Source organism: Cebus imitator, unplaced genomic scaffold (genome assembly GCF_001604975.1).
Source record: "Cebus imitator isolate Cc_AM_T3 unplaced genomic scaffold, Cebus_imitator-1.0 Scaffold693, whole genome shotgun sequence".
NCBI lineage: Eukaryota > Metazoa > Chordata > Mammalia > Primates > Cebidae > Cebus > Cebus imitator.
Window position 1 is genome coordinate 220,874 of NW_016108008.1, and position 16,584 is coordinate 237,457.

Below are 16,584 nucleotides of genomic sequence, written 5' to 3' on the forward strand. Positions count from 1 at the left end.
TAACAGCCTTCTTTCCTTGTTAAAGAATTGACAAGGTATTTAGGTCTAGATGTCAAGAGAGCTAAGTCCTACTTCTGACTGAGGAAAATATTAGCCAAGCGATCTTGGTCAAGTTACTTCATCCCTCTGGTCCCCCCTGTTTTCTCTCCTATAAAATGAGAGAATTAGACTACAAGGTTTTAGGTTCCCTTGGAGATCTGTAAGTTTATGAAGAAGGCTTCATGGTCTTCCAGGCACATTCACCATGCTCACAGGTTAAGACTGAAAGTTCCATGCTCTGCATAGGCAGTCTGGAAACAAGCTTCATGTGTTTGTTTTTTAAGATTGTCAAATTACAAGCCTAGGGTTCACCACAGAGAATCTAGGTGGCCAGGCATGTCTTTTAGCAAAACTGATAAACTCAGTTCATATCAGAGTCATAGGAAATTAGATTTGGAAGGGATATGAGATGTCATATACCAGTGCTCCCACTTTACAGGTGAGGCAACTGATGCATCTTTTGTAATATGATAGGTTTTTTTCTTTCTCTGTTTTCTCAAAAACATTTAAAATTCTAATCTGCCTGTCCATTCTGTTTCATGGGGTTTACCACATACACCCTCAAACACATACACCTACTCACATACACCACCCTCCTAATGCTAAGAGTCTGTAAATATTGAGATTCTAATAATCTTCCTCAACAATTTGCTCTTGAATTTAATTTTTAGAACAATGAGAAGCCAAATGACTGATTTTCCTCAAGAGATCTACGTAAATAGCAAGTAGAATAGGCAAGAAAGAGTTGACGTTTGCCTGATCTTAAGACAGTGTTGAGACTGAGAGCTCATATTTAGTATCTTTTTAAATTTTCCTTTTTATTTTTTTCTACTCTGAGGAATGAATTATATTTATTATCTTATCAACTTTCTTTCTTGGTTGCCTATAATGATAAAAAAGATTAATTAGTAGACTAAGATATTCTTGTTGTCCTTGGTAAGCAGCTACTGAAAGAGACTATAAAGCAAGAAGACTGCTTAGGTCCAGTCTTGGATGATTAAGGTTTCAGAGATTTCATATAACTTTAACTCCAGTAGTAAGAGTCTCTTCTGAGAAGTCCTCAAGCCCTCATATTTTAAAATGCAATGCTTAGGAAGACAAAAATGGATTCTTGCAGTATTGATTTTATTCTCATCTCCCACAGTCATTAACTGGTAAAATGTCCCTAAAACAGCTCCCAGCTAATGAAAAATAATTGGGCGTTACACAGGCCAGGGTATATCTGAAATTGCTCTGCAGAAGATCCCTGTCTTCAAAGGGATAAAGAGAGAAGAAAACGATCAGTGTGTAATGTTTTCTGTAGAGTTAGATTCTAGGCACCTGTGGGAGCTAGGATGGATGAAAATTCTTCTCCTTTGTTCTTTGACAAAGGTGTTGCAACTGCAGCTGAAGAAAATCATGTGCTGCAGAAATTCACATACTAGAAACAGAAAGGCACTTGATAATCATGTCTGGTGACCATCTGCTGCAGAGTAATACAGTAAGCTCTGCATGAGGCTGCTCAAAGAGAGGGCTGATTGATCTGCTGATAGCAAGAACTGCTTTGGTGTTAGAGAAATAGGATTGATTTTAGAAATAAAACCAGAAGAGGTATTTGTTTCAATAAGGCATCAAGGAAAATGCTCATTGATTTAATGCTATATGGCTATGCCAAAAAGAAGAGAGGATGCAACAGAATCGGAATCTAAATGCCATCCAGTTATTTTGATGTACAGACTTGCAGGTTCTGTAGGACTTCTTAAATCAAAACAGTCCAAATAGGTTCATTATACAATAGTTGCCTTTAAGTCCGAATTTAAAAATCCCAGATAATCAAATAACATGCATGACAATAGTTGAGGACAATTCGTGTAATCCTTTTTGGTCAATATCATGTGTTAAATACCAGTAATGTAACAACAGACAATAGATAAAGTATCAGATTGGGAAGATAATGAGGCTGCTTGCAGAAGATGAAATCCTTCAGATAATATTAAAATTCTCCCCCTTACCATCCTAAATAACTTAGCTAAGCAATAGCCAAAGTATTTCCAAAGCTTATTCTCACAGACCAAATCACTATAGAATTATTCTTCAGCCACATACCCTTCAAAACATCATAGAGGAAACCTTTTGCTCAAAGCCCAGTTATTGAAAGAACTGAAAGAGTACCCTGTCAGAGGAGCCAATGGCACTGCCTCTAGGGCTTGGGTGATTGGATTTCCCTCATTACTTCAGAGGTCTTAGCAAAGATGGAAGTGGGCAGGCAGACAAGGCGTTTAAATACAATTAGCCCATAATAACCCTCTCTCTTGGATGGGTATTTTAATTCTTCTTTTCAAAAACATGATGATCTTCCTGCTTATTTTTTTTTTTCTTTTGAAGACTGGCCTTAGTTATTATGTTAAATGGATTTTTTCTATGACTCAGCTCCATCCCAAATTCACATGGGGATGTCCTTGATAGGTTGTAGAAATTAATTCTGAAAACCCCAGTTATAAAACAGGTTTTTTTCCAGTTAATATCTTACCTAAGAAAGTATTTGAAATGTATTCAGACACCTGGTTCCCTGATCGGCTCATCTCTGAGAGGTGTGTCAGCTCCCGGTTCAGCATTCTTTTGAACTGTTTATAAAGAACAAAAATGCATTAAACACTTTAAAAAGAGCAAATGTTCACTTTAAGTGTTTCCAACTTTACTGTCCAGGAATCAAGAGACTGGATGAGCAGACAACATTAGATAAATAACACTGTGTCTACAAAATATATCTCTTCAATTTGAAATTATTCCAACGTCACTTTAGGAAAAGAGGTTTTCTTAAGATTTCTTAGAATTAACATTTGATTACTTTTGAAGATGCAAACATAGGAAAAGGAATTTTAATAGAGGTCAAGATCACTCCACTTGAAACTGTAACTACTTTTAAAAATATATTTGTCAGAAATTACCTCTAAAATATAACTTAATAACCTATTTGGTGACAGGAGATTATATGTGAAAAGTTTAAGGAAAAAAGAAAAGAAAAAAGCATCTTTTAAAAAACAGAGTTAAGTAAAAAGAATACATTTAAAACACAGCATAGTACACTGAAATAAAATGTAAAATAACATGCTCTTCTTTCAAAATAAGAGGTCCCAGTGGGTTAAATGAACACACAAATTAAATCATTACAGATGTCCTCTACTTCACAGAAAACACACAGAGGTAAATGTTTCACATTTTGTCAAAGACACAGAACACAATTAAATTAACCCACCTTGATGTAACCCCAAGATACAGATAACAAATAATTTGCCTCAGGCATTTTGGAATGCTCTCTTTGCCACAATCCACAAATCCCTTTGAAAGAATTCACAGTTCTGAGAGAGCAATCCCGAAAGGATCAGGAAAGCCCTGCAGATCCAGTGACAAAATAATCAAAACTTAGAAAAGACAAAACCTCCAAAATGTATGGCATTTCCTAAGCCAAACAAAGCCCATCTTCGCACTCCATTCTTGCAAGAAGCCTATGCTCCTCGCTTATTTCCTGGCAGAAGAGAGTAATGAAATCAGGAATTGCACGAAGGAGCAAGAGCCTGTCCAAATGTATTCAGCTGGCTGGTTTGAAGCACTTATGAATTATGAATAGTCCTGGTGGCCGAAGGGGTTTCCACTCTACATTAGTCCTACTCAGCTGAACTCTGCAAGGAAGAAGCAATTCTTCTTTCCTGAGGAATTACCAGACTAGGAAACACAGCCATCTTTTAAAAAGGAGAAGATTAAAATGGAGGAAGCCCCATGAATATTTAAGTAAATCTGAAGTCGGTACCCTCCCCCATTTCAACTAGGTGTTCCTTAACCCTCTCTCTCCACTGCAGACCAGAATTCTGCAGATGCAGCCTCTGCACAAAAATCCAGCCGCTCTAATTGATCAAAGTGATGATGCATTTGATTAACCGACTTCTGAACACTTAAACAAACATTTCGAAAAGGTTAGGACTGTCGCTGTTTTCAGACTAGGCTGCCGGTACGCAAGAATTTTTGAAAACTAGCTTTTTGGAGGATTACTTGTTGTATACCAAACGTATGCCAATGCACTTAGCCTCTTTTCATAGTAAAATGAATGGGAATGAAATTAATTTATTTCATTTGAAAAGTACTTCCTATGCAGCCTGCAAGTTTCTACCTTCGTCAGCTCATTAATATGCATGTTGGATTGCATAAGACAAATGTATTAAACTCTTTTCACCTTTCCATCCAGTATTGAGAGTGTGTTAGGAAATATGAACATTCATTTACCGAAAGAATGGTGAATTACTTGGGGTTATGAGTGACTATGCTTGTTTGATATTTAGTGTTACATCTTCCAATTCACATTAGAAATCTGAGGATTTAAATTAATTTTTATTTTATCTTAGCAATCCCGGGCATGCTGCGAAAGTCATTCCTTCCCGGCAGTTTTCTCCCTCCCTTCTTCCCAGCCCCTCCCTTCTCCTGTCAGCCTTAGAGCACACGCAAGAGGAAACACTAGAGCTTTACCGCAGTGGGATTCCTGCCCCCAGGCTCATCTCATTTACCTCATCTCTCCCCAGGTTACCCTACCCCTGGACTCCCAGGATTTCATTTATAACAAGTTGAAGGAATAGCAAAGCACCATGGCAACAGCCCCAACTTGCAATTGGCTCTTTTTCCTGTGAGGCATTCCCCTTTCAAATGAGCATCCGCATCCAACAATAGCTTTATTTCAAGTATCCACGCCCTGGGTCCTGCCATCGCCTGTGCCTAGGAGACCTTGCTTTTGGAAGTGAAGCCAATGCAAGTCAGTATTTCTGCCTGCTGGCTCACCGCACCATGCATTGTTCTCAAAGATGTCCAATCACCCTCTTTCTGGGTAACCCTGCTTGCATATGTGTGTGTGTTTCCCATTATACAATATGTTAGTAACTAGGCATCTCTGAATCAATCATCTCAGCTAGAATGTTTTACTTATTGAACCTCTGTGCAATTTTGAACTCCAGGTGAATCGCATGAATTCCAAATTATTTATTTTTAAAGACACAACTGCTCAGTCACAATCACCTCTCATTTTAATCCTCAAAAGACAGGCACGCTGCAGACTCAGAAGCTGGAGAAGACAGGTTTATATGCTCTGACTGATAAACTGAATTTTGGCAGACAGGTAAACTTTACTTGGATCATCGTAAAAATATCTTGCAAAAAGCTTAGAGACAGATAATTTCTTCCATAATTTTCTCTGCACTAGACTTAGTCAAATGTAACGCTCAAACAATCGTCTCATTTTGCCTCCTTTAGTCTCTCTGAAATACTTGGGAACATTTTAGAGTCAATTAGGTTTGTGTTAGTTCAATAATGCCCTTTTTTTCATTTATTTTCCCACTATTTATTGAATACCTAAAATGTTCAGGGAAAACAGTGATGATATAGCAGTGAAAACAACAACAATAACAAAGGAACAAACAAAAATTCTTCTCCTGCTTTTAATCAGCTTTCATTCTAGTAGAAATAGGTATTTTAGGGCATGTTGTTTAACCACAACAGCAAATAGTCTGGAGAGAATAGGGCCCATTCTTTATTAGCTGTATCAGCATCTCTGCTCAGAAGATAGGGGCAGGTACAAATTGAATCATAAAAGGCTGTAAGAGGAAAGACTTCTCTGTTTATTTTCTTTCTACAGCCTCCCATTGCCATAGGACCCTGTTAGGATACACTGTCAATCACATCCAATATGAGATCAGGGAGGTGGCTCACAGCTGCGGGGTGAAAATAAACCAAACTCCTCACCTTTCTCGTATAGTTTACCAAAGGGATCAGTGTACCCATGTAAAACATTAACAGATGAATATCACCTTCCTTCTTCCGAGGTCTAAAGTAGTTCTTCTATAAGCCTTTGCTAAGCGCATGGTAATGCTACCAAAAAGCAAAGTCATCTCAAGGCAACCGTAAAACACAAAACATGGCGAAGTATGCAGATGGAGGTCACTTGGTGTCAGAAACTAACCTAGTCCTTTAATGTTGCTTAGCAACGACTGTTGGTTTCCCTTCTCCATAAGGGAGGGCCCAACCACACTGAGAAAGGCAATCATTGCTCTCATCAAAAAGCACTTATGAAGGGCCCATTTATGTTGGGCTCTGTACAACTAAGAAAGGCAGAAATGGCCTTCAAGGAGCAGACAGTGGGGGGCTGGGGGTGGAAGGGTATCTTTTACATTCTAGTTTATGTAGAGTCCAGTTAGTATGACTAGTGTTTAACTGTGTGATGAGACACATTAAGAAATAGAATAGATACGAGTTATGTTTGAGGTTAAGCCTGAGGAGACAGTCGAGGATCTAGGCTTAGTTGGGCTTTTAGCATCTGACTCCCACATAGGAGTGTTTCTGGTGAGCCAGAGGCAGCCACAGTAGCAGTAGACGGATCTTGACTTTTCAGTCTCAGCTCTCACTCTCCTGTGTAGTCACATCACCTCTCATGTGTAAAATGAGAATGATGCATGATTTTAGGATCTCAGCCTTTCAACCCTAACCTTTTATACTGTATAATAAATTTTGTGGCTGCCTCCTACAGTTTGGACACATTATTTACCAGCAACCAAGACTTCCCAGAAAACAAAACTCCCTCTACATGACTGAGGAAAACAACTCAAACTGAAAATGCTTCAGACCGTAAAGGAAGAGCAGCATTTATCATTTCTCAGAGTTTTATAGTCTAAGACTTTTGGAGTCTCTCTATTTATTAAGTTACATGTTTTGTCCAGATTTGAAGGTAAAATAGCTCCTGGGTAAAACTGTGTCCCAAGGAGTTACTGAATTGAAAGGAAATGGGTGTTATTTACTTTATCAAATGCAGTAGAGAAATCCATAAACAGGAACACACCATTTTAAAGATAAATGTGTCTCTACTGTCTCATGTACACAGATACTATTTTTCCTAAGAATCTGCCTTCACAAGAAAACCCTGTCAGAGCCTACCTAGAAATAATGTCCCCAGAGTAAATGACCAATGCCCCTTTTCAACACAGACAAGCAAAGTTTATGAATGAACTCTTAGTAATAAAAATTCCTCTAATGCCTTCTTAAGGTGATGCCCAACACGAGATTCACATACACTGCTAGAAATTGCAGCTATTTTTTGAAAAGTATGTATATTTTCTATATAAGTGATTTAATATTATTTGCCTAGAATATACCTTTTCTATAAAATTGTCTGATTTTTTTTGAATAAGTTCCTTTAATAGTGAAAAGTCATTTTAAAAGTAGAGAATAAGTAACAAAAGCTGAAATTCAATTACACTTGGTAGGAACATTTTGTTTGATGGCTTCTGTTTTATTTTAGTTTCAACACTGCATACAGAGATTATTTCTTCTGAGCCAGTTTCTTCTGAATTGATAGGACACTTCCTTACTTTTCTATATTTCTCATGGGAGAACTAGTTTGAGCTTTACACAAGATCCATAGGCAAGATAGGTACTATCTTGATAATGAGTTTTTAGTTAAACTAATCACAAAGGAGGAGTGAACTGGAATGATTGCGGGGTGTTCTCACATCTAAAATTTGGCGATTTTATGTTTTTGAGAATAAAACAATCCAGAAGAGTGATAAGGAAGCTAGTATAAAGCCCATCAAAGAGCTACTTCTAAGACTAAGTTAGGCCTATTGAAGGTGAACTGAAAATCACTTAGGAGTGAATCCTAAGTGATCAAAACTATTCTTCAGCCTATTAAAGACTAGCTAAAGTGGGTACCTTCCTCTCATTGATAACCTCATGAGATCAATAGGGGAAAACAGTAAGAACGGGATAAAAAGGTGTCAAAGAGAGGAAGGCAGCCCCAGCAGTTAGTTACTCTTGTGGGTGGCCTTCTACGCAGGAGCCCAGCTGTTAGACAGGCGCCTTATTGTGTGGGATTTTCCTGTTTTTGCAGTATGAAACAACTGCCGAAGTCATTAAAGTCACAATGACTTTATTAGGGACTAACTCTTGACTCATATTTTATACTTTGTTAGTCATATAACTTAAAAAGAATTCCTGGGCATCAGGAAAGTGAAGAGGCTGAAAATTCCTCCTGAAGGCACAGAATGCTGGCAGTGGTAGAAAGAAGTTGAAACTGCAGTGGTACAGTTTAGTGAGAAATGAAGTCAACAGAGTTTATCCTTGTCTTAGCTCTGGCGCTAACCACAAGTGTAATCGTGGGTAAGCTAACTTCTTGGAGCTCAGTTTCTTTAGTGGTAAAATGGCTAACCTCTAACCTTCCTTTTGACGTACAGATATTTTGCATGGGAAGAAATGAAGACCCAAAGAAGTAAAGCAAATCTAAGTCTAAAATGAAAAAGAAAAAACAAAATGGGGCTATAGTGTCCTTTGTCTAAAACTCCTTACGAAACTTACAATTTCCACAATTCTTACCATTTCAGAATATTTGACAATGTGTGTATCATCTCTTCCCTCCTTTTTGCATTTCCCTATAAACTCTACCAATCTTTTGAAACTTGATGTCCAGTTTCTTTATTGACAGGTTTGTCTTATTTGAAAAGCAAGTGAAATTGAGTTGAGTTGGCAATATGGTCAAAGAAGTAATAATGGACATGCAATTGTCCGTTAATATCTGCTTAATCAGCTAGAGTTCCATAATGGGTCATCTTAGCAAACAAGTTCTTCTGTACTAACACCTGCAGCAAACCTTTGATGTGCCAGGGGACAAACACAGTGAGGTCATTCTCACTGTCCCTGTGCCAAATCAGAAAGAATCTCTTCTAAACATATTAGAGTTGAGTGATTCTTTTCTTAACTGCCCAGAGATGTAGTAATCAATAAGTAAGTATCTAATGAAAACCACGCATGAATACATCTACTATTATTCCGCATCGAAAATTAGGATGAAGCAGAAGTAGACTCAATTCTACTTACTGGTTAAAGGACAAGTATCTGCTTAAGTGACATATTAAAAGGCAAAGCAGAGAAAAACCATCAGTGCCTTAATTCAGAATTGAAAAATATCAAAAGATCAAACAAATTTGAATATATCTACTCAACAACTTGAGATTAGGGCTTGAACAGCTCTCCAAATTGTTAGATATTTCTTCCTATCTATCTAACCCTTTTATGCTGTCCATTTTTTTCTCAGAATTTCTGAAAACTTCTCAAGAGACGATATAACACACATTATTGAAACACCAAAAAAACTGACATTTCCTAGACCCAAAGTGATTCTCATAAGAATGTTTACAGCAATTTCTCATGATTGAACATTGTCTGAACTCTGAAAGTTGCTGTAGTGGTGTAATAATCAAATGGACAAAAAATACTGTAACTATACCTAAAGACTGATACATTCACTATGCATTTTAAACTACATATATAATATTTATAAACTATATGTATGTTTCCACATATATAAGGTTGCCAGATTTAGCAAATAAAAATTCAGGGCACCCAGTTAAATTTGAATTTCAGATAAACAACAATTTTCTTTATCTTTTTTTTTTTTTTTCTGTAAATATGGTTCTGATACTGCATGTCCTAATAGCCTATGAAGAGATGGGATTTCCAGGCCATACACTCATATATATGCTAGTTTTAGGGGCACTATGTATTTTCAGATAATTTAAAATTTTCGAACTTTTCTTTTTGACAGAAGCCTTTTCGTCCAATGAGAAACATAAGACCTAAAACTGTTCCTGGAGCTTCACAATTTTATTTCATATACTTGACCCTTCCCTTTTAATCTGTCTGTTAATAGAGGAAGACCAAAAAAAAAAAAAAAAAAAAAAAAAAAAAAAAAAAAAAAACCAAAAAAAAAAAAAAAAGGAATTTTGAAGACTTGAGATGATGGTGTGATAATTAAATATAGCAGAAGCCTTTTTCAACAGACGACAAAAATTATCACAGTAACTGAGAAAAATTTAAAAAATCAAGGAATTAAAGTACATTATTCATTTACTCTTTTGTTTTTCCATTTAAGCCTTTCTACAACTTTTTTTGTGTGCAGGTATAATGGCTAATATTTAACTGAAAACTTCTAGAGCCAATTCTAAGACCACAGGACATTAATATGATTCCAAAGTCGATGGCTAAATGTTTCTTTTGAAACATTTCACAGCTAGAAGCTCTACAACGTATAGTATTTTTCAACAATCAGAAGACTTTTCGTGGGTCAGACCATAGACCATGCAGTCTAGTGTCCTTTCCTGACTAGTGAAAAATAGGACCTATGTTTTGGGACCTTCATATCTGACCTGAAAGTAGTTACACAGAACAGGGAAACTACAACCCAAATATTCTACTTTCTTTTCATAACTCATACGTATTGGTCATGATTCTCTTTAAGAACTGAATTTCATTTTGAGTCTATAGTACCTCTTAGGTTGTTTTAAATCCTGCCTTATTAAATTATCTAATATTTTTTGCAGCTACAAAAATCTACCATAGCTTGTTTTTGAGATTATTACTCCACCCCCTAAAAGAATCATGTAGAATACATTGTGTTTAATAGTAATTGTGTGGATTTCAGCTAGTGACTTTCATACAGCTCTTGAGGTGAAAAACAATGGAGTGCTTCCAAACCTGCCCTGGGAATTGGTGCTTCAGGATTAGTGGTTTCTCAGGGCTGGGACAGCCTACTAATCTGGCAATTTTCAAGATCAACTCTAGGGTCTATCAAATAAATTTAAAAAAACTTTGGGCTACATAGACCCACCCTTTTGTTCCCTGAAAATGTATATATTACTATCTGTTTTGATATTTCATTAATCCCTAGGCTAGAGTATGCACTGGCAAATTGAGAAAAATCTGTTACAGATTGGCGGTTTGCACGTATTTTTAAACTATAAAAGACAAAAATAGTTTCATAACGTAGTTATAAAATAGACATAAATTTCATAGACACAAGCTACGTCTTATGTAATTTTATCCTATTTAAAAAGGTAGTTATGCTTGTTATGTATTTTTTTCTATTATTAGTTATCATAATTTAGAAGAGATGGAGAGATGCTTTGAATGACAATATACCCCAAGATATATAGGTTTCTTGGGTTCATGGAAGCTTTGTAAAGGCAGCTTCTACTGCAAACACGAAGTAGAGGAGGTGCTGGTTGCAGGTTTGCCTTACCAGAGTTGCAGCTAAACCAGCATCATAATAGCATGACATAGGAGCATCTGAAGAGTCAACTGAATCTGGAAATAAAATATACGTACTGTAACTTAGTCTAAGAAACTTGGCAAATCATTGAGTCTCTTAGAGACTAAAATTTTCTATCTTTGAAATGGGAAGATTAGGGATAACAAATGTAAAGTGGCTCACAAGGTGACTGAGACCTAGTATGTGCTCCTTCTTCTGCAGAATTTGTACTTGAAGTTGGTTTTATCTGTAAATTTTAAAATAATTTAAATAATTTAAAATTTTAAAATGAGCTCATGGCACCTTTCTCACTTTGGATTTGCTTTTGGGTGGAAGTTTCAGTTGGTTCTTTGATACCTAAACACCTTTCTTTTCATTGTTGACAGCGGTAGTATGCTGCTGCAGGTGTGACGCAGTGCTATGTCACACAGATTATGTGACACATGAGTTACTCATAGAAGTTCAGACTCTCTGGTTGACATTTAGATTATTCACCAGTCTAAGAAGTCTAAACCAGAATTGTCAGAAAGATAGATGAAGCAAGTCAAATGAAAACCTCCATAACTCAACATGGCCTTATGTTTAAGCCATACTATACAAAACAGTCTGTTTGGAGAAATCCAGCTGTTGGTAACTATCCATTCATACTTCCTTGGCTTAGCCAATTTTCTCAAATTAAGACACTTTACAATTTTTAATCTATTGATTAAAAGCCATGAATGACCAAAATCTGCCTGACATAAGGATAACTGTAACAAGTATTTTGGCTCAGATTTTCACAGTTGAAACCAATGTGGTAACACATATGAATTAACTGAATATGTGGCTGAGGTGAGAGGAGTGTCACCAATATGCTAGGAACAAAAAACATAACCAAGCAATGGCAGATAATTAGGCTGCTATTCTCCAGCACATATGGAGAATGGCAAAGTTACTGACACATGTGCTCCTAAGTAGGCTCTCCAAAGAGTGTGGAATAGCCAATGCCAGTCTCTGAAGGGCTTAGATTCTTGCCCACAGGATGCAGACTTTTTGAGAGGATGGTAAGCCAAATAGTGCAAAACTGAACCAAAAGCCAACCAAACAAACAAAAACCTTAACCAAAACCATTTCTGCTCACAGAAGAAAGCATTTGTCCCTCACAACTTTGTTCTTTGTTGTCTGACTTTGGATGAAGGAGAAGGGAAGGAGTAAGTTTTCCTTTTTTTCAGGGTACTTTGGGGAGTCACTGGGAACCAGATGAGGATTTCTCATGCAACCTAACAATTGGGAAGCTGGAATTAGGCATGGCAGGCATGTAGCCGTTGCAGCACAACAGGAAACAGGATTCCAGGGTTCTAATGGATTTGCCACTAACAAATACTTGGTCCTGAACAGATTAGATTAAGTTTCTGAACCTCATGCAATTGATCAAAAAGTATTTATTCTAATGCCTACCATGTGCCTGAAGCTATTCTAACTGCTGGGGCTTTGCTGGTGAACAAGGTAGACACAATTTATGTCTTCAGTAACGTTACAGTCTAATGAAAGATGTAAGTAAAAACCAAGTTCCATGATCAAAACCAGAAACCATAAATTGTGATAGTATATTGTAAAACCAACAAGCTGCTGAGTTACGGTAATTACAGAAGGTCTTTTTAAAGAGATGATATCTAAACTGAGGTCTGAAAAACAAGACTTGGTTGACTTCTAGCTTTAAAATTCTATGATGATATGTTTTGTTAACAAGTTATACAAGAATATAATACATTACACTGTGGATTTCCCTTTAACTTTTATTTTTAAATTATTCAACTTTTGAGAAAAGAGAACAAGATTTGACTCTAAGTCCTGCATTTAGTAGGTAAAGGATTTGGATAAATCGATTATCTTTCCTGAACGTCAGTTTCACATCTGAAAACGGGGATACAACGTGAGATCTTCCTCAGGGTGAGTGTCATATGAGAACACAAGTGAGAGCACTGTGTATGCAGGAGGGGACACTTCAAATATGTTTCAGTACCATGCTACATTGGATCTAACAAAATGCAAATAAGAAATAGCTATAACTTAAAGAGAATAACTCTTTTAATGCTCTATCCTGGTACCACAGGAAACTTTGAGAGCAAATGAATTTTAAGTGAGGAAATAAGCCTTAGACATCTCTGCATTGTCTCATAACTAATGTTCCCTTGGGCAGATGTGGAGTTTTCTGGGAAAATGAAGTCCTGGATCATGTGGTTAAATCTGAAGAGCAGTGATCGGAATTTCCTGAATTTTTCCTAATCTCTATTCCTCCTTTATTAACTTTACAAAAAATAGCTCAACCCAATGTATTTAACTTTTTTAAAACAAAGAGAGTCTTTTCCTACTTTCTTATTTTTGACAAGGTTTTTCTATTTCAGCACTGTATTTAGGGCCCTAAAGAGTCTTAATAAGCAATATGTGACCTTTCTGAGTTTGCAAATTTTACTATGTCAGACATATAATACAGCATTAGGCAATAATTTTATCTTAATACTTTAAATATATAAAAGAAAGTATAAGTACAAAAGTATTTGTAATTAATTCCAATAAATTGAAGCAAATTCACTGAAATTAAATGATACTGATTTTTAAATATTTAAAAAAATAATACTAGTAAATCTTGACAAGGTGTTCTCAAGGACACTCCCATGCAATACACAAAAAAGATGCAAACAAGTTTTGCACAACCAGTTCCTGAGTGTTAAAACACAACAGGAAAAAACTCCAGTGATAGCTCTCTCTGTCAAGAACACAAATAATATACTGGGCCTGGCCAAGAAAAACATACTCATTGCATTAGTAAACATATATGTATCTAAATCATCTGACTCACTTATAGAATGGAGCCAGCAGTAGCAATTACAACAGACAAGGGCTACAGGCAGGGAGGGCACTGTGTCCTTTCAGCTTGGCAAATGGGTAGCATCTGGCTGGTTAAATTAATCCTTGTGGATTATGAGTGAAAGATCCAGAGTGGGAGTTGGAGTCCATTTCATTACTGACCCAGTAGAAGGTCTCTAGCTTCTCACCATCACACAAAAGTATACCGGAAATGCATATTGTCATTGGATAGTCTAAGAATATTCCATAACTTTACATTTTTGGAAAATACTAAAAAAAATTTTCCATCTTTATTATTGTGCTGTGCCCACCAATGAGGTCATTACCCATCCCAGCATTGTTTAAAAGCAAGATGGTCTATTAAAAGTCCCCACATCAACACATTTCTTAAATGACCAAGAAAATTGCAGACAGCTTTTAAAAGTAAACCCAAACTCAACTACCACCAACTGACAAAAACTTTCTTTGCTTTTCACTTCCATCCTTACAATTAAACAGAAAAAGATTTATGCCTCCTTGCCATGTTTTAGCTAGAATCCTGCAAGGAAAGTGGAGTCTCAAACATTCACAACTTGCAATCTGAGCAGATATAAATAAAATCTCAGATAACTAAAATGTTAGCTATGGTATTAATTGATAAGATAGGTAAGAGGATGGTCTATGAAAATGTTATGGAAGTTAGGATAGCTAAGGCAGGGTTTCAAAAAAGCCCCAGCGTTTGGTGTCCTAGGAGAAGAATCATAGCACAGGGTCTGATCTGATGACATACTTGAGCCGAGGGGAAGTTTTCTAGGCAAGGAATATGATGATGATGTATTTCTTTATTCTCAAGTGATGATAAAGCTCCTACTGATATTTTTAAACTACATTTTCCATAGGTTTCCTGACATTGCGGGTAGAGAGGAAGTTGGAAATCCACTGTTTAAATCGGCTACTAAAAATTTTACTAGAAATTTTTGTCTCTTAAAAAATCTGTGCCATTCCTTTCTTATACTCAAATGATTCTCCTAGCCCTTAAATGTATTTTCCCTCAGTAAAATCTCCATTTCGGCTTATGTTTTCTTTTCTTTTTCTTCTTATTTATTTATTTTTTAAGACAGGGTTTCACTCCCACTGCCCAGGCTGGAGTGCAGAAGTGCAGTGCCATCTTGGTGCACTACAACCTCCTCCTGCGGGGCTTAAGCAACTCTTGTGCCTCAGCCACCCCAGTAGCTGGAACTACAGGTACACACCATGGTGCCTGGCTAATTTTTGTATTTCTAGTAGAGTCAGAATTTCTCTGCATTGGCCAGGCTGGTCTCGAACTCCTTACCTCAAGTGATTCTCCCTCCTAGGCCTTCCAAAGTGCTGGGATTACAGATGTGAGCCACTGGCCTGGCCTCATTTTATCTTTTTTTTGACAGAGTTTTGCTCTTGTTGCTCAGGCTGCAGTGCAGTGGATGTGATCTCGGCTTACTGCCACCTCTGCCTCCAGGTTTCAAGCCTGCCTCAGCCTCTTGAGCAGCTAGAATTACAGTGCGTGCCACCACGCCTAGCTAATTTTTTTTTTTTTTTTTTTTAATTAGAGACAGAGTTTCACCATGTTGGCCAGCCTGGCCTCAAACTCCTGATGTCAAGTGATCCACCCACCTTGGCTTCCCAAAGTGCTGGGATTACGGGCGTGAGCCACTGCACCCAGCCTCCTTTTAGCTTTTTAATTCACATTTTCTATATCTTATTCCAATAGTCAAAACACTAAGCTTTCTTACTCACTAAGAATTAGAAATGTTCTTTTCATTTCTTACATTACATGCTAAGGAATTTTCTTTTACTTTGTTCTACTTCATAACATAAATAATGATTAGAAATTATGGAGACAAAAAAAGCTAACATTAGACTGTCAAGGATCTTCTAGGAATAATTTCCCTTATGAACATTATCCCAAGATGATCAATTCCCCGAGTCATTTTCTCATGATTTTTCCCCACATTTAAAATTATTATATTAATAGTTTATTATTTATCCAAACTTTATGGCAAAATATTTGCAGTATTGGCTTAACTCAGGGGTCTACAAGTACTAAGACTCATTTTAGGTTAGCTAAATACATTAAAATGTGTCTCTGTATGCTGTAAATTAGACTTACTTGATTTAAAATATTTACAAGGCATTAATTACATTTATATTATTTCTCAATAGGTAGCTGCCAACACCATTGTACCTAAGTCCACTAGGATCTTGGTAATGCGATTCAAGAGTCAAGAAATTATATTTGAGTTGTGAGAGCTATACATAATCCAGTTAATTGGGCAGAAGCATTCTAGGGTGTAGGGAGAGGGTCTATCACTAAAATCACTATCTCGAGTTCAACTTTCCATGCTAACATCTCTGCAAAGTGGCAGAGAGAACACAAGGCTCACCAATCCCAGTGGTAAAACTTTCCAGTTTATCATCTTCGGTTTCAGAGAGAGGAAAGAAAGAAATAGAAAGAAGTCAAGGGCAATTACACTAACCACAGGGTATTTTTACTACCTAAACTTTGGCATTGGAATTAGTGAGAAAGCAAACACCAATCAAAAGCCTCAAAAATTTAAGGCTTTTTAAAAATTTTGAAATTAAAACCAGGGCCA

At 36.7% G+C, this 16,584-nt stretch overlaps 1 protein-coding gene across 7 annotated transcripts in view; it reads right to left on the bottom strand.

Moving 5' to 3' along the window:
* The window catches only part of PDE4B (phosphodiesterase 4B), a 446,198-nt gene that overhangs the window by 15,550 nt on the left and 414,064 nt on the right, over window positions 1-16,584 (bottom strand). For 6 of the 7 annotated variants that reach the window (XM_017518639.1, XM_017518640.2, XM_037734954.1 and 3 more), the window contains one exon: window positions 2,549-2,642. In XM_017518639.1, the coding sequence (XP_017374128.1) occupies window positions 2,549-2,642 (94 nt within the window). Of the gene's footprint in view, window positions 1-2,548; window positions 2,643-3,274; window positions 4,465-16,584 lie in introns of those variants that run through there. The other variant, XM_017518644.2, reaches the window with a different exon arrangement.